We start from the raw sequence: 26,828 nt of genomic DNA, 5'->3' as shown, positions 1-26,828 counted from the left end.
TGAAGTAATATTGTTCTTCCTTAAATTGACACTAAATTTACTTTTTTATAAATCTTATGGTGATATTCTTACTAAAATTAACGTTTTTATTAAATATTTCTATAAATATTTAAAATTAAATTTAAATTCTATACAAAACATTAGACTTTGGTTTTGTTTTGAACTCGAAATTTAGTTCATAAACTTTTTGTGATAAGTTATTTGATTTTTAATCTTCACTAAGTTTGTATAATATGATACACTTGATGCCTTTTTATATATGATGACAAAATTGTTAAATTTTGAAATTATGTTTGGGGTTTAACTTTGTTTAATAATAAAACTAAAAAAAGAAGTTGTTTAAAAATATTTCTACAAATATTTAATAAAAACTTCAATTTTATTAAGAATATCATCATAAGTTATATACAAAAATTAAATTGAGTGTCAATCTAAGGAGAGACAATATTGCTTCATTTTTACAAAAATTGGGACTAAATTGAAACTAAAAATAAATATAGGGACCAAATTGAGTCATTTTGACACGTGACACAACTGTAAAATGACACGTGTAAAAAATAAAAAAAAATTCAAAAAAAAAACCAGAAATTGACACGTGGGGTTGACTTAAACACCGTCTTGTCAAAATTAAAGCAAGGACCAAATTGAATCATTTTTAAGAAAATGAGGACAAAATTGAGACAACGAAAAATTTGAGGACCAAACTGAAATTTCTTGACAAATAGAAGGACCAAAAGAGTAATTTAACAAAAATAATTATATAAAATATATCAAAATAGTATTTTATATGATAAAAATAAACAACAAATAAAAATATTAAAAAATTATCAAATGTTTGTCTTAGAAACAATTTGAGAGATTATTGAACGAAATCGAACAAAGGAAAGCGATGTATAATTAAGGGTATGATAAGATGAAAAATACCTTAAAGATCTAAGAAAACTTGTCAAATATCAACATAGTTAATGGTTGAGAGATAACGAAAATTGTTTTAGCAAAACAAAAGAATTTTTCAAATGAAACAAAAGTTAATAATAATAGAGTAAAGAAGATAAATTTTTTATATTACCTAGTAAATGAAAGGTTTATGTTATTAAACACTTGAATTGAGAGTGTTAAATATTCTTATGTGAAAGAAATAATAGAAATATTCAAATGTGAGAAAAAAAATATTTAATTAACATACATAATTTCATAAAGACTATGATAAGATGAGAAATATATTGGAGATGCGAATGAATTTCATGACAAATCAAACAATTGGAAGAAATAAAAAGTAGAAAGTGTGTGTAATAAGATATATAAGGTTACTTATTTAATATTTAATTGTGAATATTTTAATAATTTAAATGGTGACGAAAATATAACGGGAACGAATATTATGGCGGGTATGGGTATGGGGATGGAGACGAGGCGTATATGTACATTCATATGCTCATCATCCCCATACTCAATTGAAAAAGTTAAAGATTCTCCATACCCATACCCAATGTGGGATTGACCGTCAAAACGAGAACGAGTTCGGGTAATACTCACGGATCATCCCTATGTTTAAGTAATAAAAAAGATATTTAAAATACTAGAAAATTTGTTATTATTGACGATAAGAAATTCGTCGATAAATAAAAAATTTACCAATAATTTTCTATTGATAATTACTAACAAAATATTTCTCATTAAACAGTGGACGAAAATTTGACACTCGATCTACTGATAGATTTTTTTTGTCAATAATCAAAATTTTAAATTATCGATAAATTTTAAAAAATTCAATTACCAACATATTTTATCAAAAATCAAAGCATAAAATATAGTGTTGGAAAACTCCATCGATGATAACAATTTTAAATTACTTACAAATATCTCTCAATAATTTTAATTTTAATTTACCAATAAATTTTAAAGACGAATTTATTTTTGTTGTTAAAATCTATCTATAAATATTATTTTACCGAAAAATTTATTTCTATCGGTAATTAAAAAATTTCTCATAATGTACTTTGTACAAATAATCTATGGAGAAAATATTGGTCATCTATGTCTTTTAACATCTATATCCTTATCGCAATACATATTACACAAATAGTTAGAACAATGTTAATAAAGTATTAGAACGACTTGAATATAACTAAAGTCTTTACAAGAAAATATATATTAAAATATCGTATAATACTAATCATATATTTAAGTATTCAATATCATAATATAAACAATTCGATGCGTATGAAGCAATTTTAGTTAGCATTTAGTCAACACTATCAAACTCATATATTAATTTAAGGCAAGATAAGATATATATGAGATGAAGGCACCATTCATAAATATGAAAATTTAGCCTTTAAATATTTGTTAATTATCCAACTTTGAATATTTAAAAAAGAGACATATTAAGATAGAGGAAACAGCGCAACTCATTTTTGTTGAAGTTATCTTACAATACTTGCAAGAACAAACTTCATTTTAAATATATTTGGATAATTAAGTATTCATTAAAACTTCTAAAGAAGAAAAAGAAGTAATTAATTTCTCTATAACTTAAACAAAATAGTTCAGTTTATGCATAAATTAAACTTTGTAAAATTCTCTCATCCAACTTATGTAAATTATTTTACAAATTTGTATAATTTTTTTTTCTTATTTTTTTGTTGCAAAAGTGTCGGGTTAAATATGTTTTTATTCCTTAACTTTCAGTTAATTTTGAAATTAGTCTATTTCAAAACTTTGCATCAAAATATTTCTTTCATTTTCGAAATACGTGAATTTAGTCATTCTAATCAAATGTTGTTAGGTTTATTTTATGAGTTGTTTATACTATTTGACACATTTTTACTCTAATTTTAAGTCAAATACTATTATGAAACACGGTTGAAATGTCAAATAAATTTGACAAAATTTGATTAAAATGACTAAATCCATGTATTTCGAAGTTAATTTTGAAATTAGTCTATTTCGAAACTTTGGACCAATTTAGTCATTTATCTTTCGAAATACATGGATTTAGTCATTTTAATCAAATTTTGTCAAGTTTATTTGACATTTCAAGCGTGTTTCATAATAGTATTTGACTTAAAATTAGAGTAAAAATGTGTCAAATAGTATAAAAAATTCATAAAATAAACCTAACAATATTTTATTAAAATGACTAAATTCACGTATTTCGAAAATGAAAAAAATATTTTGATGCAAAATTTTGAAATGAACTAATTTCAAAATTTACTGAAAATTAAAAGATTAAAAACATATTTAACCACAAAAGTGTATGGGATATTCCAAATTTTTTTTAATCCCATTTTTCTGTCAATCCTATTCTTCTCATTAAGGCAAACAGTAATCCAAAGCATGTATGAAAAAGCAATGTAAGCATTTTTTTTTTCTTAAAGTTGTCCACACTTCTCTTATAAAATCCCCCCTTCATCACATTCTCAATCTCTCACACTCTTCTCTTTCTCTTCTCTTTCTCTTTCTCTTTTTCACACCACAAAAACCAAACCAAAAATGGTGAAATTCTCAAAAGAGCTTGAAGCTCAGCTAATACCCGAATGGAAGGAAGCTTTTGTGAACTACAGACAGCTCAAGAAATACATCAAAATCATCAAAATCAAAAGAGTTCTCAACCAATCACAGCCCCCCAAACAAACCTTTGGTCGTTCCATTTTCGATTCTTTTCGCTTTCTAATCAACAAGCTCTACAATTCACACAACAACAACAACATGCAACAAGAAATCATTCAGGTAAAGTATATTGCAATAAATATATATATATATATATATATATATATATATATATATATATATATATATATATACACACACACATAAGTAAGATATCATCACTGTGTATAGTTTCTAAAGTCTCTGCATGTGTGTTTTCTGGTTTTGTCTGTCACCTTTGTTTTCCCTTTTTGTGGTTTCCGGTAAAGTATGAGTTCCAGGGACATGTCTGAAACCTTTGCGTGTGTTTATGATGTTCTGTGTGCTTGTCTTTGTTTTGTCTTATCATGTACTTTTTTTTTTTATCAGAAAATTAAAATGAAGAAATAAATGACAGTGAAATTTCTTCGAGGCTATTTATTAATTAGCACGTATTTAAAGTTAACTATATAGCTCATGCAATATTCAGAAGCTAGCTAGCTGGTAATTTTGTATAGGAAATTTAACATAATTCAAGTAACTTAATTAGTTTATGGCTAAGAGGGTTTGAAATTACGTGAGTATAACAGCCACGTGAATTGCTTGTGGTGAATATGAACCACGAAAAAGTAACGGGGGTGAAAAGAGTCAATGATCTATGCTTTTCACACAACCTAATATATATATATATATATATATATATATATATATATATATTAGAAAAAAATATTTTAACAACTAAATTATTACAACTTTTTCTTATAATATGAGGTGACATTTTGGTATTGGAATATAGAGAAATAAAAAAACAGAAAAATTGAAAGTTACTTAGAAGATGTCACATTAGATTGTAAGAGAAAGTTTTCAAAAAATTATTTTCATATATATATATATATATGTGTGTTTGGAACGTGGTGTATCACATTAAGCATCTTGGTAGGGTTAAAGCTATTCTCTTTATTGGTGAAAAAAAATGTGATTATTAACCTTTTGATCATTAATATGTAACTTCTAATTTTAACCTGCTTTAAATCCATTATTTTATGATCCAAAAATCGTACGGTATTCTCTAAAGGAAACTGAAACTGAACTGAAGGAAATACATTATTTTAACCTGCTTTAAATACATTATTTTAAGAAAACTGAAGGAAATATATAAACAATATAAGGTAATGAAGAATAACAAATATTAATGAAAGGTTTGACACATTACTCAAATAAATGTTTTACATGTAATTATTATTAATTATATATATATATATACATATATATATATATATATATATATATATATATATATATATAGTAGCATACCCTATAAATTTATATACTCACGAGGAGACTAAATTGGCGTTTTAAGAGAAAAAAATAATAATAAAATTTATTAAAAAAAAAAACATATACTTTTATACACAAAACATTGAAATTTGGTTCCGTATCAAATATTGTCCTTACAATAATAAATAAATCCAAGTACAGAAGTTTGATGGAGTGAATAAAATAATAATAAAAAAGATGAAGTGGAGAATGTGAGAATGGCATTAAGGGCTAAAAAGCACGTTTAGTGGTCGTTTTTTTATTTCCTGAAACCTTTTCTGCTTTTGCTTTCAGGAGTTTCTCATTCTCTCACGAAATCAAGGTGAAAATGGATAGTGGGAACACTATTGCATACACACCCATCACCAAACCATTGTGCACCCTAGAGAAAAATATAAATTAATCTACATGTTCATGAATATATAAACTCATACAAAATTATTTAAAAGTGAAAGAGGTAGCTACAATATACATAAAATTATAATTTGGACTATACATTCATAAATACCTATATCTTCATGCACATTAAAGATAAAGGATTTGGATCTTTCGATGTCTTTTTAATATATTTTTAATATATTTTTAATGTTCAGTAGAGGACAATACCAACAAATTTATAAAAAAATTTAAATTCAACTTTAAATGAAGATTTTAAAAATCGATCGGAAATAAGACTAAATTATTTACGAAGATTTTTTTTCTTCTATAAATCGATTTTGTAAAATTGAATTAAATTTAAATATTTCTCGTGATATTTCAGGTGAATAGAAAAACGACAGAAGAGAGCGAAGATGTGTATGAAACTGAACTGGCACAGTTGTTTGCAGAAGAAGATGAGGTGCAAGTGTTTTTTGCAAAGCTTGATGGAGAACTTAACAAGGTGAACCAATTCTTCAAGAAACAAGAGATTGAATTTGTTGAAAGAGGAGAAATGTTGAATAAACAGCTTAACATATTGTTGGAGCTTAAGCAAGTTCTGAGTAACAGACGCAGAAAAAATCAGTCTCTGAAGCCTTCTAATACTGGAATTTTCCCCCACTTTCCTAGCCAAGGTTCAAATTACTCAGGTACAGTTCTTTTTTTTTTTTTTATTATTATTATTATTATTATTATTTATACAAGTATTTTTGATAAATCAATTAAAAAATAAAAATAAAGGTTAATAATAACAATAATTTATATACAATTTCTTATAAAACAATATTTAAAGATCAAATGGTAATGAAATTGATAAAACAAATAATACATGGAAGGGTATTTTAATGGATTTGACTTTGGAATCATATGCTTTTCTTCTTAAATACAAAATTTCTTTAATTGAGAAAACAAATAAATAAACCTTCAGTTAATTGAGTAATAAATGTAGAAGAAAATTGTTTACTAGATGTGACAAGCTAGTAATATAGCTTGAAGGTTTCTTATAAAACATAAAATTTCTTCTTGTATTTGAAGCACGTTGTTTAGTTATACGTTTGATTTATTTGTGATATAAGTTTTGTTTATCGCATATTCGATTTAACAGATAATAAAGTGAACAATAGAATCATAATAAGAAAATCATCCATAATTATATATATATATATATATATATATATATATATATATATATAATATGGTTTTTTGTTTCTTATTTTATTTATTTATAACTGTATGCTTAGGGGAAAAGAAAAAACATTATAAGCCCCACTCTATAAGAAACAATAACTCCTATTTAATTACTAACAAGTTAAAATAAAAACTATATTTTAAGAGGCAGAAATTCATTTAAGTTAATATAGAAAAATTACAGAATCTTTCGTCACGATCGAAATTCACCTCTTGTTTAAAATTTTATTAGGTTCATTTAAATATAGGTAATTAATTATGTTTTTATTCATGTTCATTATCGATTAATTTGATGTAGTTTTAATATTGTGCATGTATATCGAGGAATTTGGATTTTTTTCTGGGTTTTTGTCTCCGACATACTGTACTTTCATAATACTAGTTACCACTTATTTTAATGTTTTAAAATATATTAAAAAATATTTAAAATATCAGTACAATGTATTTTTAATGTCGGAAGCAGAGGATAACACAAAAAAAATCAACCAACAAAAAAATTAAGACTCATATATTGAGTTTGATTAAAAGAAAAACGATGAACTGATATCATTAATATTGGGTTCTTTGAGATAAAAGAAATGTACAGTATATAAATAAGAACAAAAATCTCTCTATTTTGGTAAATGGGTGTTTTATGAGAATAAAATTTGGTTTAAACTCAAAATTTATTTGTGTGTAGAAAGTGTTGGAAAACCAAAGGATTCAGATACAGAGGTTTCAGAGATGGATGAAGTGATGTCAACGTTGGAAAGGAATGGTTTAAGTTTTGTGAACTCAGGCATGAGGGTGAAGACAAAGAAGGGAAAGCCTCAAATGGCCATAAGAATTGATATTCCGGCCACCACTCCGACGGCGGTTACTTCCATGCTGTGGGAGGATTTGGTTAACAGTCCAATGAAAGCAGCAGGGTGTGGAGGAGAGTTCATCAACAAGAGAAAAATTCAGTGTGCTGAGAAGATGATTAGAAGTGCTTTTGTGGAGCTCTATAAAGGTCTTGGTCTTCTCAAAACTTATAGGTAATTAATGTACATAAATTACTCTAATTTTAATTAAGGTTAAAATATTTTTTTGTTCCAATTTTTGTCAACTTTAGTTAAATAGGTGTCAATTTTATTTTTTTACTTAAATAGGTTTTAATTTTTATCAATTTGATTTAATTAGGTCTTAATTGGGTAATGCCGTTTAAATTGGTAATGTTTCAATATACATTTGACATTTTTGTGCTACGTGTTGCATTAGTAAACCTACATGGCACTGTTGTAAGTTTAATCAGATGTTTAATCATCATTTTTTTTAATAAATGATGATTAAACTTAAAACAGTGCCACATAGGTTTATTAATGCAATACACGCAACACCAAAATGTCAATTGTATAGTGCAAGTTATCAATCTAACCAGTGTTACCCAATTAAGACCTAATTGAATCAAATTGAAAAAAATTAAGATCTATTCGAACACAAAACAAAATTGGGATCTTGACAAAAATTAACGAAAATTGGAACAAAAAAAGTATTTTAACCTTTAATTAATTTATCATTTTTTTATGTTGTATTTAATTATATATATAATTTTTGTTTTACGATATTAATAACAATGGTATTTTAGAAACAATGTTAGAGAATTAATTTCAATCTTTTTATAAACAAGAATGGAAATAGCGTGCTTACTTAATTACTTCATGACTCATCAATTATTATGTGACAGGATGATATTTGAATAACTTAACCGTAATCGTATACTAATATTTCAAGTGATTATTATAAAAAAACTTATTGTGTGTGTAACGTTTAAAAAAATAATATATAAGTTATATTTAAGTAAAATTGATTTAAAAAATGTTTCTTAAAAGTCAAAATCAATTATTAATTTAAGATATATAACAAAATTTTCAGAATCGATCATGATTATAATAGTCTAAAATGTAGGTAACTTTTGTGGTTATCTTTATTCTTGGTTAAATTAAGTATATAGGATCATTAATGGAATGTTGATATGAGGAGAATGTGGTAGGTTATACTTGAATCGTAATGATGGAAAAATTGATGGCTTTTTTTAGTGGATTCACTAGACAAAAGTCATATATGTGTAACCTATTTTAATTTATACAAGAAATTCACAACACTTTTAATTCAAAATCTCAAAATATTAGATGTTTAACTATATTATTTATTATTTATACATAATATTATATTTAGACTAACTTATATTATTTTTGTCAAAATTTAACTTAGGAAAATTATACTGTGACTACCATTTTTTTGACTTCCTTCATTTATTTCTTGATGTGGTTTAGTGTGGACCATTAATTCTTTCTAAAGAAAATATAGTGATACATTAATCAATGATCCACATTAAATCATATCATAAAATATGAGAGTCATAATATCATTATCCTTTATAACGAGATCAATCTGAGAATATGGACTTGCATGGAGTAGTTTAAGTACACCACGTAAGAAGAAAAAGGTGATGATTTGGTAGATAGACGTTGGTGTGATAGGTAGGTTATATCGTCCTACACGTTTCTACTAGGACATAACCTAAATTTCTACAAATAAATCCTTAACTTATGTCATCCAACACTCATGCATGCTTCAAGATAATGGAGAACAAATCCAAATTCTTCATCTTTTTGCTCTTCTCAACTTTACATGATATCCATGACGAGAACAGTGACATGCTAAAGATGCAATGAGACTACGAAACTTTTCCTTGCTGCAAAGCAATTCTTACGTATCAATTTCAGCTTTTGCTCATGCCAATAAATACGTAATATATATCTTCTTTTTTTCATTAAATGGCATGTTATAGGTCATACCCTACCATAAGTCCCTTTATTTTTATGACCCATGTGAACACTAGTTTTGTTCCTAACCACATATATATTCTATCTTCTTTGTAGTTCGTTGAATATGGTAGCATTCACCAAGATACTCAAGAAATTTGACAAGGTATAACTCCATCACACTTATAAATATGTTTTTCTTTTTTATCAGCAAAGAATAAAATAAATTAAATAGAACATGTGAGGGGTATTCTAATCCTTATACAAAAAAACAGAACATAGACAAATAGATGTAATAACTTAGCATCGTAGTTCCATCTAACAAAAGACCATCCAAAACTAGATAATCACAATTTAGAACAACTTTCTCATAAACATGTATGTGTATAAAACAAAAATACTTAATATCACATAAAAATGATTTACTTTTCTTAAGTTCATAAAAGAATGCCATTTTTAAATGATCCTTAGTCACATTAATTAGAGGTTATGTTTGTAAGAGTGTTTTAGACAGATAGTATTGTAAATACATGGATGAACTAGTTTATATTTTAGTTTACTAAAGATGGTAACAAAACAAGTGTGTTTTGATTTTGTTCGTTTTTCAGTTACATTTTGTGTATGTAAGCATAGTTAATGTTGTTGGTGTTACTATAGTCTATGGTGGTACTCAACCTAGTTATGGGAAGAGTAAAGAGAAATGAAAGCACATTAAAATTGGTGTTTTTTACATTATTATTCATGACGCTTTCATTTGGAACCAAGTTGCAATTGTGGCCTATATTCTTCACGTGAAGGTAGTAAGAAATATAAAAACTTATCTCAATTTATTCAACTCCTCATGTTACCAAACCTAATCTCAAAACACAAAACCAGAAATATTTTTTCTTCTTTATAGTTACATTGGGTCATGTACTTTTGTTTTTAACGTATAAAAGAGTGTAATAACATACTTATTGACTGAAATTTTATATATGTTAATTGATGAAATTGTTAATTTTTATAATAATTACTTTGAAAATGATCTTAACTCTATAACATTGGCATTTGATATAAGGTATCTTGTCAAAAGGCTTCTACAAATTATTTGAAGGAAGTGAAGAGATCCCATTTTATTAGTTCTGACAAGGTATGATTTATTTTCCCATAATAAAAAAAAGTATTAAATTTTTATCAAAAGTATTCAACCTTGTACTAATTAATAATTGGTGTTATATGCAAATACAATATACTTTTGAGTAAAGGTTGTTAGAGTAATGGATGAAGTGGAAAGCACATTCACAAAGCACTTTACCAACAATGATAGGAAAAGAGCAATGAAGTTTTTAAGACCCCAACAACAGCCAAAAGCTTCTCATATGATCACCTTCCTTGTTGGTAATGCCTCTCTCATTCAAATTTTATTTTCTTCACAATTAAAAATATATTTAAAACATAATATAATTATTTATATATATATATAAAAAAATACTCTCCACTATGTTATCCCATTATTTTTTGCCTAATGGTAGCTGCATCACTTCAAAATAATGCAATAGATGCCAAAATTTTAAGTGTATTGCAACCAGCCAGTGGCCACTAAGAGTGGTGAACCCCACAGAGTTTCATAAGTCAACTTTTTTTTTTTCCTTTTTCTAACAATTCATTGATTTTTCTACGTTACTTCCACTGTAGGGTTGAGTACAGGTTGTTCTGTATCCTTGTGTTGTGTGTACGTAATCTTGGCCCATTTGTGTGGCATATTCTCTCCCAACACAGAGCAAGCATATATGGATGCAGTTTACCCTGTTTCCAGGTGATAAAATGCATAGTTCTTATTCAATTTTCTTTTCTTTATAAAAAAAACATTTAAATATAAACAAATGTCAACTCCGAGAGTATAAGTCCATAAAACCAGTTTGTAAGGTGAGGATTGCATCAGACTTTAATCTAAATAATGGCTCTGATATTATATTAGAAATGAGCTTTAAACCTAACTCAACCCCACAAAACTGACTTGTAAGGTAAGGTTTGCACCTCACTTATATACTATGAAATTGCCTTATTATAGTCGATGTGGGATTTCCAACAATATATAAAAAAAAGGTCCAAAAACTCATTGTTTTAGAATTTTGAGATAAAAATAGTGTCACTATTTTATGCGGATGAAGTTGAGGTCTTATTAGTCTTAAGTTTCTTCGGAAAATCCTAGAAGGATAACAACATACTATACTATGTATTTTTACTTGAAATCATATAAGCAATATCAATTTAAGAATAGGACTACTAACTACTTAAAGATCTAAGCTGCAAAATTAAAACAAGAAAACTTATGTTACAATGATTTTTGTGCAGTGTGTTTGTATTGCTAAGCCTACACCTGTTTATGTATGGATGCAATCTGTACATGTGGAAGAGCACAAGAATCAACCATAATTTCATATTTGAGTTTTCAGCAAGCACAGCACTGAGACACAGAGATGCATTTCTGATGTGCACCACTCTCATGACAACTGTGTTTGGGGCAATGGTGATGCACCTGCTTCTAAGGGCTGCAGGTTTTTCTCCAAGCCAAGTTGATGCTATTCCAGGAATTCTTTTTCTGGTTAGTCCAATGGCTATTGCTTTTCCATGTTACTAGAAAAAAAATACCATTGTTTTTCTTGAAACTCGATAAAGTGATTTATGATATAATTTAGGGTTAAACATGGTTTTAGTATCTGAACTTTGACGCAAAATTGAAATTTGTTTCGGTCTGAAATTTTGATACATTTTGATTCTCGATCTTTAAAAATGAATGAACGTAATCGTTTTAACTTTTTTTTTTTTAACGTGTCAAATATATTTTTCAGCTGATATTGAAACAGAGATGTATTAAACCATGTAAATAGTTCAAATGTTAGCGTGAAACGTGTTTGACATGTCGAGAAAATTTATAATAATTGAGTTAAAAGAACTATATCCATCTATTTCTAAAATTTGAAGACTAAAATATAACAAAATTTCGATCACAAATTTTAATTTTACGTCAAAGTTTAGGAGCTAAAATCATGTTTAATCCTAGAATTTACTAGAATTTATATTGATGCTCGAGTCAAATTTTTGTGTTCTGATTATGAACTTCCATTTTCAGTTCTTTGTAGGCCTTCTCATTTGCCCATTTGACATTTTTTATCGCCCTACTCGTTTCTGCTTCATCCGTGTTATTCGCAACATAGCTTGCTCTCCATTTTATAAGGTAAAATTCTTCCATGTATGACAAACAATCTATATGCTTGTAGTGTTTTTCTAATTTAGGTTACTATTTTTACAGGTTCTTCTGGTAGACTTTTTTATGGCTGACCAACTAACTAGCCAGGTGATCTTACTACAAATCCCAGAACAAGTTAATTTCGTTTCCCTTTGCTTCTAAAACATCATTACTAATAATCAACATTAAATTGACTGTTATTGGTTTCAGATTCCATTGTTAAGGCATTTGGAAACAACAGGTTGTCACACTTTTGCTAGAGTTTTCAAATCACACCACCCAGAGGCTTGCCATTCTGGAAGGCTCTATGTAGAAATAACCTACCTCATATCATTTTTGCCATATTGGTGGCGTGCATTGCAGGTATGCCCTTGGTAATGCATTATAATATATAGAATCTGTATCAATTTTGATGGGTTTTTTTATCCGAGGGAGTTCATTATGGAAAGATTATACTGATTTGTTAGAAAGATTATATACATGTGACATGAGTTCAACTCTCACACAAGAGACTGACATCACTTTTTAACTCAAAATCTCAAGACATTAGATTTATGAATGACCTTTACTTAAACCGATGTTGTTATAACAATCTAAGCTGATCACTAAAACAAACTATCGGTTCTAATTATGAGTTTTTCTTTTCTTATATGACGTTTAATTGTTATTTCTACTCAATGTGGGTCATATGTTGTCTAGATACGGACACGGAGATACGGCTAAATTGAAAAAATATAAGACACAGGATACGGCATGTATATACATGTTAAGTTTGAAACTGGCAACTAACACTTTGTCAACCAACATAAAAATGAACCCAATCTATCTATCTAATATCCAATATGCGAAAAGTAGTGATAGAATAATATTTGTTTCTTATTTTAATCATCAAAATCATGTCAAAGATAAAAAAATATCTTTCAGATAGGACATAGTGTGTCCTACAAGTATCGTAGAATGTCGGTGTCCGATACGTGTCAGACACGGGACATGTCATTTATGAGGCGTGTCGGAGCATTACACTTCGATTATTTTTAACAAATTTATATCTTGTGACATGATATATTTTCTAGCAAAATTTTTTAGACACTTCATTGTGTTGTGAACTAAGACATGGTACTTGAATGCTCCATGACCAGTGTGCAAGAAGATGGTTTGATGACAGTGATATTAACCATTTGGCGAACATGGGGAAGTATGTTTCAGCAATGGTTGCAGCAGGAGCTAGAGTCACATATGGCAGGCAAGATAATAATCTATGGTTTGCTATAGTCTTTATCACTTCTGGGGTGGCCACAGTTTACCAATTGTATTGGGATTTTGTCAAGGACTGGGGTTTTTTCAATCCCAACTCCAAAAACCCTTGGCTAAGAGATGATCTAATTCTGAAGAACAAAAGCATATACTACATGTCTATTGTAAGTACTCTTTCACCACTTTGTTACATGAACGTTAGAATCATGAACTAGTCTTTTGATCACAAAGGGGCATTGGATTTCTCTTTTCAGGCATTGAATGTTGTCCTGAGAGTGGCTTGGGTGGAGACTATCACGCACCTCAACGTTGGACCTGTTCAAAGAAGGCTACTAGACTTTTTTTTAGCTTCACTTGAGGTTATTCGAAGAGGGCATTGGAATTTCTACAGGTACTTTCTCAAACATTTTAGACCATCTCAAAATGACTTTTTTTTTTCAATCGAATAACAGCAAAACATGGATATAGTTCTTTTCAAGAAGTGTTCCGATTTCAACTCCGTCGAGTAATATCGTTAGGGTAATCACTACATCTGAGTCTGGAGTTTTATTACAGTTTTATTCTTAAAAATCTCGGACAGAGTGATTGTCCTAAAACGATGTCATTTGATGGATTTGAGATCGGAACAAGAATTTTATTGAAGAGTGAGTTAAACGTCATCTTAGATCTTCATGTTTTATGATTGATGACTTTTTTATGACGAAATGGTGAACAAAATTCACTGAATTTGACAATTTCTGCATGAACACTGCAGATTGGAGAATGAACATCTAAACAACGTAGGACATTTCAGGGCAGTGAAGGCAGTTCCATTACCCTTTCGTGATATAGACTCAGACAACTGAATTGATTTTCTCACAGGTGTGCACAGATTGTCCTGTGAAAGAGACTTGCTTGCAATTGCCTTAAAGGAATAAAATTTTGAAGGTCACATCCCTCACCATGCATTGGATACCAATTAATTGAAGTATCAATGGAAAGTACAAACCAATTTTAGTGCCAACAAAATGCATAAAAGATGGCATTTTGTCGTGTGAATTGGCTCTGACAGCTTTTGGATTTCGTGTTCTAGATCAGCATAATTGTTAACTTATTGATTTAGAATGTGGGTTTGAAGAAGATCGTGTGTCGAATATTTTGTAAATTGCGATTAAGAAAACTGGAACCGTTGATTTAATTTGTAGAAGTGAGTTGAAAAAAGTTTTCTAATAATCAAATGAGAATGGAAATTTAACAGCTAATATAAAATTTGATCTTCCAAACATATATGCCATAAGTCAATGGTGTTCCTTTATTGTGAATGTATTGATCCCCTAATTTTGAGTCAATAATATTTAGTTGAATTATATTAATGATATGAAAAGGTGTTGGTTTCATTCGTTCATAAAATGTAACATTACTAAAAATCAATAACTTTGATAATAATTCAAAAGTCATATGTAAGATCATTTATAATGACCTAATATTAACACTGCACTAAAATTAAATTGTTATAATGTTCTCTTTATTTTTTTATATAAGAAACCGGTAATAATGTTTTTATTAACAAAAATAACAGTATCTGGCTTCTTATTAAAAGGTTGAACTACATATACTAATCTCTCCAACTATTTTTAAATTCATCTCAATTTGGTCTCATTTGAGTGCATTGGTGTAGCATATTCTCAACCAAATGTATCTGAAATGCCGAGTTAAATGATGAAGGATCAATTTCAGATCATACACGGATAATGCCATATTCAAATGTAGATTCAGAATCAAAGAAGCTTTTCAATGGTCATTTTATGCATATAAATAGATTGAATATGGAAATATACAGAGTCAGGGAATAGTATTGGCTTGACATATATCAGCGACAAGTGGTCACCCGGGAAATGAACCTATTGCATAAAACACCAACACCAAAGCACCCACATCTAACATAATTAATTCCCTCTAAAGTATAACTTCAGTCCTCAGCATACCAAGTAAAAAAGAAAAAAAGAAAAGCAGCACACAATGACACATTCTTAAGAATTAATCATAACTATCAAACTATTAGATGCCTCCACATAGCAGGTCGATCTCTTGATATGAGAAGAGCACGAGAGCCAAGATAATCAAAGGAAGGACAGTACATGTCATCTGGGCCAATAACTTCTCTGAAACTTTGAGCACTGGAGTGATCCGTGTTGAGACCCCTTAGTGCATCATCTTTGACTGCATCAAACACAAATAGTCCTTGGCCACAGACACCCATCGCAAAGTCAGAATTACCCCAAACTTGTGAGATTGCTGCATGGTGTGAGTGTGCATTGGATTCTGGGAGAGCATAGGTGCTGAACAGGCCTTGTCTGCGCAATGAAAATTGTTGCAGCATTGTTGATTGCTTCTTGCCCATCGAACTTGAGTTGGAGCAACCAATGAACACAGAATCACCACGAGAGAAAACTGACTGCACATTCACACCAACTTTTGATATCCTTAGGCCCACACCAGACTTCTGGCGAAAGTCCATGACATTGATGGAATCTGAGGTGCAGAACACACCATCGTTTCCTTCAGCCTCTGATGAACTCATTCTGCAATGTTAGATTTTTTAACTTGGTTATCGATTGGGAAAGATGCTAGCGAAAATGCATGAATTTTGAACTACTAAAGAAAACAGTATAACTTCTTTGAAATTAGAAGATGAGAATGGAAGACAAAAAAGAAATTAAAATTCCCTTCTATTTTCCCAGAAGTTATCCGATTATATGAGGAAAATTTCATGTTCTTTCCAACATTGAATAACTTTCAATGTTGTATGTTATACAAAATTTGAAGAACTATTCACATATTATGTGATTGGACAACATGACATCAAGGACACGATGAACTTGATCTAAGTTTGGCGCGTTCCAGTTTCTTAAGAAATAGAAAAATGAATTGCAATTATCAGGTCTACACTAGAGTTTTAATATAATGACGAGATAGCTAAAATATTAAAGATACATGTGCCTGTGGTGTTCTATCAGTAGAAAGAACGAATACAGAAAGTAACTAAGATATAGCTTTCGTGAATAAAAGGCATCATGCCACAAAGCTGTTAAGAGGCAAATAAATAAAATAGCGACCTCGGAAGACAGAAACATAATATTTTAGATAAAGACAAGAAGCAAGAAGTTAAGATTAAAACAAACTCACCTTTTGCGAACCCCTCCACCCAATTCTGCATCAGTGTTGCTGACATGGAGAGCAGAAACTTTTCGACCATCCAAAGGAATAGAGAACAGAGCCTGAGGAGTGAGTGAGTTCACATCCCACAAAGAAATGGATTCAGCTTCAGCTACCACTATTTTTCCTCTGTTACTCCACTGCAAAGGGCTGCAGTAATCCATGGCTAGAACAGGCTTCTCAACGTCCCATTTCATGATTTGCTCGCCATCACGAACATCGAAAACTTTCACAGCTTTCTGTGAACTGGCAGTTGAGATGATGAGAGGTCCACAGGGCCTGTACCAGCTCTGCTTAGCTTCTGCTGCCACAATGCCAGAGGTGGAATTTCTTCTTTGCACAACATTGTTAGGCAAGGGTCTAAGGGCAATTCTTGAGGAGGTTGTTCCAGAATCTACCTGCAAAGCTCGCACTTCTCTGGTGTAAAAGTCCCACGAGCAAAATCCTGAATCCATAGTATTGCCAGCAGATGCAGCTACTACAAACCTTCCAGCACAACCATCAGAACCAGGGGCACGAATTACCCAACAATCTCTCCATATGTTGGGTGAAACTTCTGCGGGTGGCATATATACAGCTTTTTCCTGAAAGGATTGTAAATTGTCAGCAAAAAAAATGCTTCTTTGTTCTTTAAACACTTCCAATATAACTATTTTTTTCTCGTTTCAAAATCTCTTTTGGAGACCCTCAAGAATATAGTACTAAATGATAATCAACAATCATGTGAATGACTGCCTCGGTATTCATTACTATCTACGTTCAAATAAAAAAGAACTCGATGAGACCAAAAATTAAAGACACTTGCTGAAACTCTATGGGTCATATGAACCATTAATTATGTTTTATGGAGAACATTCAGATCTCACCATTAAATCTAAACATGTGTCATTTTTCAACATTGAGCATTAATTATAATTTTTTAAACTAATCATTCATTTCAAGCTTTTGATAACTTTTTCCGTAAGCACTTTAGGAAAGAGTTAGAAGTAAGCTATTATTATTTCAAAATAAACTGAACCAACACAAACTGAAAATTGATAGCATCACATAATGAGACATAAATAACCACAGTGCAAATGACCTACGACAGTATTCACCACTATCTACGTTCAAATCAAAGATGAACTTGGGGAGACCAAAACTAATAACACTAAATTGCTATTTTAAGAAGGTCATTCAATCCTCTCTTAGTGGCTTTAATTGAGAAGATTCATAATTTCAGATCCTATCACTAAAGTCCAATCTAAATGGCCACAAGAGAAAAAATAGAAAATTATACTCAGCCATCTAATGAATCACATACATCTATTTTGACCATCATTTCATTCTCAACTAAAATGATCTGCTCCTAATACCAAATCAATGACACTACTCCACAATTTGACATTCAGAATCAGCAACAAATGAAGAACACATACCTCACAATTGGCAATATCATAATAGCTGCAAGAACCATCGTGGTGAGTCAGGAGGACTGCTTCACCTTCCGCTACAAACCACCCACCACAAGCAACCTTGTTACCAATCTCATTCAGCCTAAAGTTGAAAGCCTCATCCACCTCCTCCACAACCGCCCCTTCCTTGTTCTCCTGCTCATCAAACTCCTCAAGCTTCTCATTCGCCGTGAGCATCGTATCAATGCCGTTCCTCGGATCACTGCAGCCCCCATTCCCACCACCCTTTTCCTTCACTTCCTCCCCAGCATTCACCTTATCAATAAAGGCCAAAAACTCAACCGCAACTGAGTTATCATCAACAGGGCTCAACACCTTCTCTTGTTCCAAATAATGTTTATCTTTACCACTCTCGGCAACCACTGTCCTCTCCCGAAGCAGTTTCTGGTGAGGGAAAAGACGCGCCTCGAGCTCCTCATTCTTCAATCTCGGGCCTTGAACCAACTTCTTGTCTTCTTCGAGGGTGTCACCTTCACTGTCCTTATTGGAAACAACATGAACCATGGCCTTCTCAATTCCCGAGATCTTGTCTTGAATGTCGGAAAGAATCACCTTGGAGGCATCAGGGTTGTTCATGTCCAACATCTCCTTGGTCTTCTTTATGTCTGAAGCTATTCTCTTCACTTTGCCCTCAAGAAAAGCGAGCTTCTCGTGAAGCCTGCTAGGGTACTTTGCGTTGCTGTTGTTGCTACTTCCATGGTTAGGTTCTTGGGAGGTGGTGGTGGTTGAAGGTTTGAGCTTTTGGGGGTTGGAGGTGGAAAGTTTGGATTTTTGTGTGGAGAGCTTGGGGGTGGGATCACGGGTGGGCTTTTGGGCGGAGGCCCGGGAGAGATCGGAGGGGCTGGAACTGCGGCCGCGAGGGAGGGTTTTGAGGGAGGGGTTGGAGCGGGAGGTGGAGCGGCGAGGGTTGGAGTTTTCTTTGAGGAGGGAAGGGGAAGGGAAACGGCGAGAGGCGGAGATAGGGCGGGGACGGACGGCGGCGCCGTCGTCTCCGCTGCCGCGGCGAGTGGCCATGTCTGTGTGGAATAAATCGATGACAAATTGATTGATCTGTTCTGTGGTGACTGTGAGAGAGAGAGAGAACCAAGAAATTTGCACAGTGAATGGATGAATCGAAGAAAATGAGTAGAAGGGTAAGCGGGAAAAACACTGCAATTTTGAGTTTTGAAATTTCTGGGCCGGGAATTTCTTTATTCTTCCATTGCAAAGAAATACATTTTGTTTCATTATAATTATTTGTATTCTTGAGAATATTTATACATTTATATGTATTTCAAACATCAAAAGACAATAGGTTACTCTTACCAAAATCTTTAATCGATATCATTTAATAAAAGTAACATGATATTTTTTAATTAAGTTTTTATTTTAAGGATTAAATATATTTTTATTTCTAAATTATGAATCAAAATTTAAATTTATTTAGTAAAAGGAACTTTGTCGATATTTTTATTTTTTTTAAATGTACATAAAAACACCAGTGATTTAATTAGTAATTTGATTCTTACATTTTTATTTTTGATTCTATTCAGTTCTTATATATTTTGTTTATTCAATTGAGTCAAAAGAGTATATGTTTCAGACGACAACCACACAGTTAAACTTATTTCGGTCAGGCGATCACAACATCGTCAAGATCACTCCATCAGAGCCTAGATATGTTCCCACACGTTGATCATAACTTGTGGTCGTCATCCTTTCTGGTTGCACATGACGGTGCATGTGTCGTCTTTGGCGTCGATCACCTTCGTTGGATTCATCATAGTCTCCTCTCTCTAGATTTGGCCTTGTTGTGTTGATAAGGTCTCTTCCAATTTTTTTGGTTTTTCTCTCTTCTGCTCGTCCATGATTTCTTCCCATTTTGTATCTTCTGACCTCTCTTCTGCCATTGCTGCGTCTGACTTGTCTATATATACTAATTATGTCGGTATGCATTTATCCATTAATAAGTTAGATAACACTAATTATATAATTTGGACATTAAACGTTAAACTTTGGCTTAAAAGTCAGGAGTATGTTGATCACATCACTCAAAAAAGGACTTCTACTGATTCTGCAGAGGATATATTTAACATATTTACTTAAAGTATATTTTTAAGACATTTAGTGTGAAGATATGACCGACTTTCAAAAATAAAGTCATTGGTTGACAAATTGTGTTCAACAACCAGACAAATCCTACACTTTTTATATTTCATGCAAGTGCCTTGTTTGTAAAGGTTTATGGACCAAACTAAAGTCCTAAGTTCTTCCTACTCTTTAGTTGGCATATACATTTATCCATCCATTTATAACATAACTTATACAAGGAAATACATTTTTTTTTTCTCAAGCATTAAAAGTTCCTTTTGAAGTATACTCCCCACTTCAAAAATATTGAGTTTTTCATATTAAAGTGATGTTTTTCTTCTTGTACTTATTTTTTTTCTTAGAAAGTGACCTATTTCTTCATCTCTAATATCTTTCATTTTTTTTCTTTGTTTTCATCGTTCATACACTAGTGCAGGGAAGGGAAATGACAACGGTTATTTCCAGCTTTTGGCCTCGGGTCCGCAACCGCTGCATATACGACTGAGGTAAAAAACTAGTATTTTATGCCTCGGTTACAACCCGAGGCATATTTAATCTTTACTGCCTCGATTCTCACACAACTGAGGCCTAATGAGCATCAGAATTTAAAAAAAAACACGCAGCGGCACCGGAAGAACCTCCTGGAGGTGCGTGCAATGGTGATGGTTGCTCGAAGAACACACAGCGGCTCCGGTGGCAGTGCACAGCTCCTCCACGGTGCAGCGACGATGGTGGTTGGTCGAAGAAGAAGAAGCCGCGGCGGTGCGGTGCGGTGCAGGCGACGAAACGATGGCCTAGAGCGTCGGAGGTGTGCTGGACGGTGGGAGCTGTGCGGGACGGTGGCGCTGGTCGTTGGAAAAGATGAAGGATGGCCGAAGATGGTGAAGCTCGCAGAGAAATCGGAAAAGATGTCGCTGCACAATGAAGAAATTGGGGTTTTTTAACCCTACGAAGGGATACTGCCTCGGTTATTCGAAACTGAGGCATATTGTACCCTTACTGCCTCGGGTGGGCGCTTGACCAACGCGTGAGTCAATTTTTTTTAGCCATATGCCTCGATTGGTATGATAACCGAGGCATAAAAGATGAATTTAATTACGAAACTGTCACCACGTGCTTATATGCAGTGGATCCGCAAAAAACCGAGGCATATACTGCAATGTAAATGCTCCCAAATGCACTAGTGATAATATGGGTTTATATAATTCATAATTGATTGGAAGTCATGTTTGATATATTATAATTTTAAAACATACAACTAGAAATATATTGTGTCTATAATCTTGACGGGTGATATTAAATAGATTTATAGTTTTAGACATTAAAATTATACCATGACAACTCTAATGTTTTATTTGTGTGGCTAAGAAAAAAAATTAAAGTGAAAGTAACATAACAACAATATTAAATATTTAGCCATAAAAATATATGTCAAGAATAAAAGAATTGATGATAATTATGATAGAATCCAAATTATTAGCTAATCAGTAATTAATCTCCTATAATTAAGCTAATCAATATAATTAGGTTATTAAATATTTTGTAATTATGTTGTGCATAATTACATGCCTAATTTAGATCATTCTATTATATATACATATCCGATGCATAATAAGACACACATTCAAATGTCAAATAATCTTCCTCTCTTACATGTTATCATGAGTCTCTCTTTGATCATAATATCATATCAATGATATTAGTCTTCATCTTTAAAATTTTTGTTTTAATTTTAAACTAATTGTTTCCTTAAACAAAAAATATTTAATAAAAATGAAAATTTTAATAAAAATATCATTATAACTTTTATATACAAATTAAATGTAGTCTCAATTTAAATGGAGACAAGATTACTCCATTTAAAAAACAAATTTTGGAATTAAATTGAACAAAAATAACAAGTATATGTATCAAATTAAATATAAAACATTAATCCTGACACGTGATATAAGACTGGGTTGACATATGAACATTTAAACAAAAAATGAAGTCACATATGGTCGTTACGATTGATTACTGTTGATTATTTAAACAGAATTGTCAAATTGAACAAAATTGACAAAAAATGGATTTAATTGAACAAAAAAAATATTAGAATTAAATTGACAAAACTGAATAAAAATATGAACTAAATGTATATTTTAACTTTATTTTTATAGTCAAAGAACATTTTCATTGATATTTCTAAAAATAAAAAATATTTTCTCATAAATGTTATATTGATTAAAAGAATATTATCCATTTATTTGAAAAAATATATATTTTAAAGTTCAACTCCACCCCTCTCAATTTCAAAATTTAATTCTAACAATATTCACATGATATATCTTAGTTTATTAACATGTTTATCTTAAAATCTCTAGTTATTTTTTAAAATTCAATTTATCTTTTGGTACTCTTTTTACGTGTGATATAAGTTTTTAAAGAGGTATATGATAAGATATTTTTAGTAGTAAAGTTGAGTATTGAAATACAAGTGAATTAGCTATTATAAACACGAATTCTTGAGATTAAATTTTCAATTTAAATTGATGGACTTCTCTTAAAGTATTACGATTATTACTAAGTTGTATTTGTGTTCCAACTTAGTGAATTTCATATACACTTAACCTAAGCATCACATTAATTTATTAAGAACAAGTGTTTTAAGTTTTTTGGCTATTTGATATATTGCATGTCACATCATTCATACATGTATTTAGAGTGAAAAATATTAATAACATGTCTTGCATATAAGGATTTAGTTCCCATGCATGCTTATGTCACAAGTACACATTATATTCATGCTTCAATGGTAATTTTTTTTTATTAAGTTATTTATTTTACAACTTTAACAATTTAATTTTTTCTTTTAATTCAGATTAAATTATGATAGTGACAAAATGAAACCTAATACATTAATTTCATTGAATAAGAAGGAATTGAAGTTGAAATCACACTTCAATAAAACAATTGCATAAAAACCTGAAATAATAATTTACAATTTGCAAAACAGCATATCAATCTTTCTCTTTTCTCTCTCTCCCTCCCTAAACTCTTTCTTCACATATTACTCTCTCTTTCACTCAGCCCAATTTAAACCCTAATGGGCTCAAGGGGCCCACTTTCAGAACCAGACCCAAAATCTGAAATCGAAATGTCACTTAGAGAGTCTCCTTTCGACGATCTTCCCGATTTCTTCACGGAACCGTCCTCTAAGTTCTTCGATTTCCGCCGGCTGCCTCTCGGCGGCATATCCTGGGAGGAAGGCGATTCACCGCCTGGGTTCGACCCGCGCCGGTTTCGCCGGTGGCGGGAGCCGCCGGTGGAGGAGTCTTGGTTTGAGGTCTCTGAGGCCGTGTCGGAGGACCGCTGGCTGCGGCGCGTGCCCTTCGGTCTAGGCGCGTTGTTCTCCGCTTCCATGGATTGGTTACTACGGGACTTGGGAACGGCGTTGTGGCGGGACTTCGAATTTTTCGAACTTTTCTCGCGTTCACCTGAATTTCAACCAATAAGAAACCAAATCAACAAATTGTAGAAAAGATTTTAGGTCAAAATGGTTTTTTTTTTTTTCACTCCCTTTTATTTTTACCAAAATTAATTTTAACTCTTTTTATCTAAATTTTAGTCTTTTATTTCCTACATTTAAGTTAACATTGTTCTTTAATCTTTGTGTTTTATTTTATTTTAAGACACTTTTGAAATCTTTTTTAGTTTAAGATGCGAAATTATGCTATTCGAGTGCACAAAATCTAGAACCGTTGTCTTAATTTTGGAAATTAAAGGTTAATATGAATCATGATAAAGGACAAAATGAGTTTAATGATAATATATTTTTCCCAAAATTTTATGATATTAGTAACCCTAAGTTATTTTGAAGAAGTTAAGTACTACTTCTTCATGATATTAAAATCTATTTAAAGAATTAATTTCTTGCCAAATGCATAGAAGTATGAGAATTAAACTCCTGGTTGCATGCTTAAAATAAATAAATATATATATATATATATATATATATATATATATATATATATATATTACACCAAATGTAATATTTTATATACTTTCTTATTCTTAAAACTATTTAAGAAAATCAAATTTAAAAAAAATGGTTTATTCATTGTAAATTATATTATAGTATATTACTGAAATATTTTCTCTTAACCTTATTTTCCTATTCTTAAACCAAATGAAACATTTCATTTTTCTCCCTTCGTCTAAACCTCATTATAAAGGGATTTAAATATTCCAAGAAAGATATATTGTGGACATGTTGTGTGTAAATATATCTTCTGCACATAATTATGAAAAGCCTATAGATTTTAAATGTTCACAGTGTTTTCATTAGAATATGTTTTTTATATTTAAATATTAAGAATGGAGAATAAAAATTTTCATTTTTAGAAATAAGTGTCAAACATGTAAAAAACATGTAAAATACCAGTAACTAAAAGATAATAATATTTTGACTTATAAATTTGGATAATTTTTTCTTACATATTATATCTTTAAGTGATTTTAGAAAATTAAAAATGAGAAAAATGAAAAACTACTAAAAATTGACACTTAAAATTATAAGAGAAAAGTGTTAAAATTTAATAGTCAAAATATATTTTTTTAAGAGAAATATGTTCAAACCTTCTGGATTAGGGTTCCCGACTGATGAGGTTTCTTTAGTTCCTCCTTTGAATTCTGTCATCTGCATAAAGATTTTAAATTGCACACAAACTAATAAAGTTTCTTAATTAAGAAAGATTTATGACCTAAACAAAAACTGAGAGAGTAGAGAAAGAGAATAGTACCCAGCTTGGTGCATTTGCTGATGGATCATCTGATCCAATATGTGCCACATGTTTTACATCAGTTGGCATCCCAATTTGAAACTGTTCTTCTTTCTCGTCTGCAACAGAGTTATCACCATAATTTGTAGTTTTCATTTTTCAAATTCTTACCATAATTTTTCAGTTTTCTCATCATCAACCAAAAGGATGCAACAAAACTAAACAAGTTTCAGAAAAAAATACATCATTATATGGATACAACCCTCTAACGAAAGCATTTCTCTTCTATATATCAGTTTTCTACCTTCCATGTGTGTTTTTCTCTTTATATATATATTCTTAAAGAAAAATGTAGTTTTGATTTAAATCTGTGTGTGGGAATGGAGAATGCACTTACCAAATATTTGGGAAATGTATTTAAATCCTTTAAGGAAGCCTTTCACCTTGGTCGACATTAATCAATGTAAATAAAGTTTTGTTGATATATATAAATATATATATCTACAGCAGAAATCTTTCAGTTAAAATATTGGTGCTGATTGTATTCAATATTCAATGGAATAAGCTAAAACCCTTCTGAAAAGCAAAGAAAAGAAGAGAAAAAAGTGAGTGAATTGATAATGAATATGATTTTGATTGATATGAGACATTGAGAAAGTTTTTTTCTGTTACTGTAAGAAAAGAAAAGAAAAAGAAGAAGAAGAGCTATATACCTGTCTAGTTTGAGAAGAAAAGATTAAATTAATCATATTATGTATATGAGTTTAGAAAAGGTGGTAATATTGTTGAAATCTCAGAAAAGGTGAAGCATGAAGAAGTGAGGAAGCATTGAGACAGAGACATGCATGCATGCAGAGAAAAAGATATGCATGGTTGGTTGGTTGGTGTTGGTGGTTTGTGTGGGAGAAATAACCAACCATGAAGAGGGAGTCTTCAGGGTGGCATAATCTCAGAAGTGAAAACAAAAACAAGATTGGTTTTTTAGCCACCACCCTCTTCCTCAAATCAAAACCAGTAGCTCAACGTGTTTTTAGGTGAAAATCCAGCTATGTACCACTGTATTTTTCAGGTGCAAAACCTATATTTGGGACTCTTATCTTTTCTAAATCAAAGGTTCACAACTCATTCTTGGTGAACCATACAAAACGTAAAACCTCAACTCTTTCTATTATTAAGACAAATGTTTTATCCTTTCAACTTCTTACCAATTGTTTTGTTTATTTTTAGAACGATTGTATTTTAACACTTGCATTTTCTTTCTACATTATTCAACTCATTTTTATTATACAAAATAGTTATCAATACTGGATGTAAATAAAATATTAATCATTTAACAAAACATTATAGAAAAATGTATGTACAATAAGATTGAGTGACGTTACAAAATCAATTTGTAATGTGATATTTCTATACACACGAGTAGAACTTCCAACGGTATTCTAAGTCTTGATGTAAACATTTGAAAACAAAATTAAGAAAATGTGTACCTTAGCTTTCTAACACAAAAATGAAGAATTTGTTTTCATGA

At 30.7% G+C, this 26,828-nt stretch overlaps 3 protein-coding genes across 3 annotated transcripts; 1 reads left to right on the top strand and 2 right to left on the bottom strand.

The window, feature by feature from the left end:
- The first annotated feature begins 3,425 nt into the window (after positions 1–3,425).
- Positions 3,426–15,069, top strand: LOC114191558 (phosphate transporter PHO1-like). The gene is made up of 14 exons (XM_028080797.2): positions 3,426–3,732; positions 5,708–6,014; positions 7,232–7,568; positions 9,456–9,504; positions 10,396–10,467; positions 10,583–10,715; positions 11,013–11,133; positions 11,673–11,922; positions 12,451–12,555; positions 12,631–12,675; positions 12,778–12,930; positions 13,707–13,985; positions 14,076–14,212; positions 14,576–15,069. The coding sequence occupies exons 1-14, from the start codon at positions 3,496–3,498 to the stop codon at positions 14,664–14,666; spliced, it is 2,316 nt and encodes a 771-aa protein (XP_027936598.2). The 5' UTR covers positions 3,426–3,495; the 3' UTR covers positions 14,667–15,069.
- A 516-nt stretch (positions 15,070–15,585) lies between these two features.
- On the bottom strand, positions 15,586–19,666 carry LOC114192468 (Transducin/WD40 repeat-like superfamily protein). Its single transcript, XM_028082200.2, has 3 exons — positions 18,435–19,666; positions 16,987–17,600; positions 15,586–16,382 (listed from the first exon to the last, which is right to left on the bottom strand). The coding sequence occupies exons 1-3, from the start codon at positions 19,482–19,484 to the stop codon at positions 15,851–15,853; spliced, it is 2,196 nt and encodes a 731-aa protein (XP_027938001.1). The 5' UTR covers positions 19,485–19,666; the 3' UTR covers positions 15,586–15,850.
- A 3,813-nt stretch (positions 19,667–23,479) lies between these two features.
- LOC114192685 (uncharacterized) lies at positions 23,480–26,268 on the bottom strand. Its single transcript, XM_028082467.2, has 5 exons — positions 26,014–26,268; positions 25,698–25,876; positions 25,322–25,419; positions 25,158–25,218; positions 23,480–24,016 (listed from the first exon to the last, which is right to left on the bottom strand). Exons 2-5 carry the CDS (start codon positions 25,753–25,755, stop codon positions 23,616–23,618), a joined length of 618 nt encoding a protein of 205 aa, XP_027938268.1. The 5' UTR covers positions 25,756–25,876; positions 26,014–26,268; the 3' UTR covers positions 23,480–23,615.
- Between the last annotated feature and the right edge of the window lie 560 nt (positions 26,269–26,828).

The sequence above is a fragment of the Vigna unguiculata genome, chromosome 7 (genome assembly GCF_037176805.1).
Source record: "Vigna unguiculata cultivar grain cowpea cultivar isolate G323 ecotype 2 chromosome 7, ASM3717680v1, whole genome shotgun sequence".
NCBI lineage: Eukaryota > Viridiplantae > Streptophyta > Magnoliopsida > Fabales > Fabaceae > Vigna > Vigna unguiculata.
The sequence above is the reverse complement of the archived record's forward strand: the minus strand, read 5'-3'. Positions and strand labels throughout refer to the sequence as shown.

Bases quoted from the DNA above. Each gene is read 5' to 3' on its own strand.
- LOC114192468 (XM_028082200.2), bottom strand. From the start codon at position 19,484: ATGGCCACTCGCCGCGGCAGCGGAGACGACGGCGCCGCCGTCCGTCCC. The intron at 17,601-18,434 runs GTATGTGTTCTT...CAATCCTTTCAG, and splicing joins ATGATATTGCCAATTGTGAG to GAAAAAGCTGTATATATGCC. The intron at 16,383-16,986 runs GTGAGTTTGTTT...CTAACATTGCAG, and splicing joins GGTGGAGGGGTTCGCAAAAG to AATGAGTTCATCAGAGGCTG.
- LOC114191558 (XM_028080797.2), top strand. From the start codon at position 3,496: ATGGTGAAATTCTCAAAAGAGCTTGAAGCTCAGCTAATACCCGAATGG. The intron at 10,468-10,582 runs GTATGATTTATT...TTTTGAGTAAAG, and splicing joins ATTTTATTAGTTCTGACAAG to GTTGTTAGAGTAATGGATGA. The intron at 11,134-11,672 runs GTGATAAAATGC...ATTTTTGTGCAG, and splicing joins GCAGTTTACCCTGTTTCCAG to TGTGTTTGTATTGCTAAGCC.
- LOC114192685 (XM_028082467.2), bottom strand. From the start codon at position 25,755: ATGTCGACCAAGGTGAAAGGCTTCCTTAAAGGATTTAAATACATTTCC. The intron at 25,420-25,697 runs GTAAGTGCATTC...ACTCTGTTGCAG, and splicing joins ATACATTTCCCAAATATTTG to ACGAGAAAGAAGAACAGTTT. The intron at 25,219-25,321 runs GTACTATTCTCT...ATCTTTATGCAG, and splicing joins CAGCAAATGCACCAAGCTGG to ATGACAGAATTCAAAGGAGG.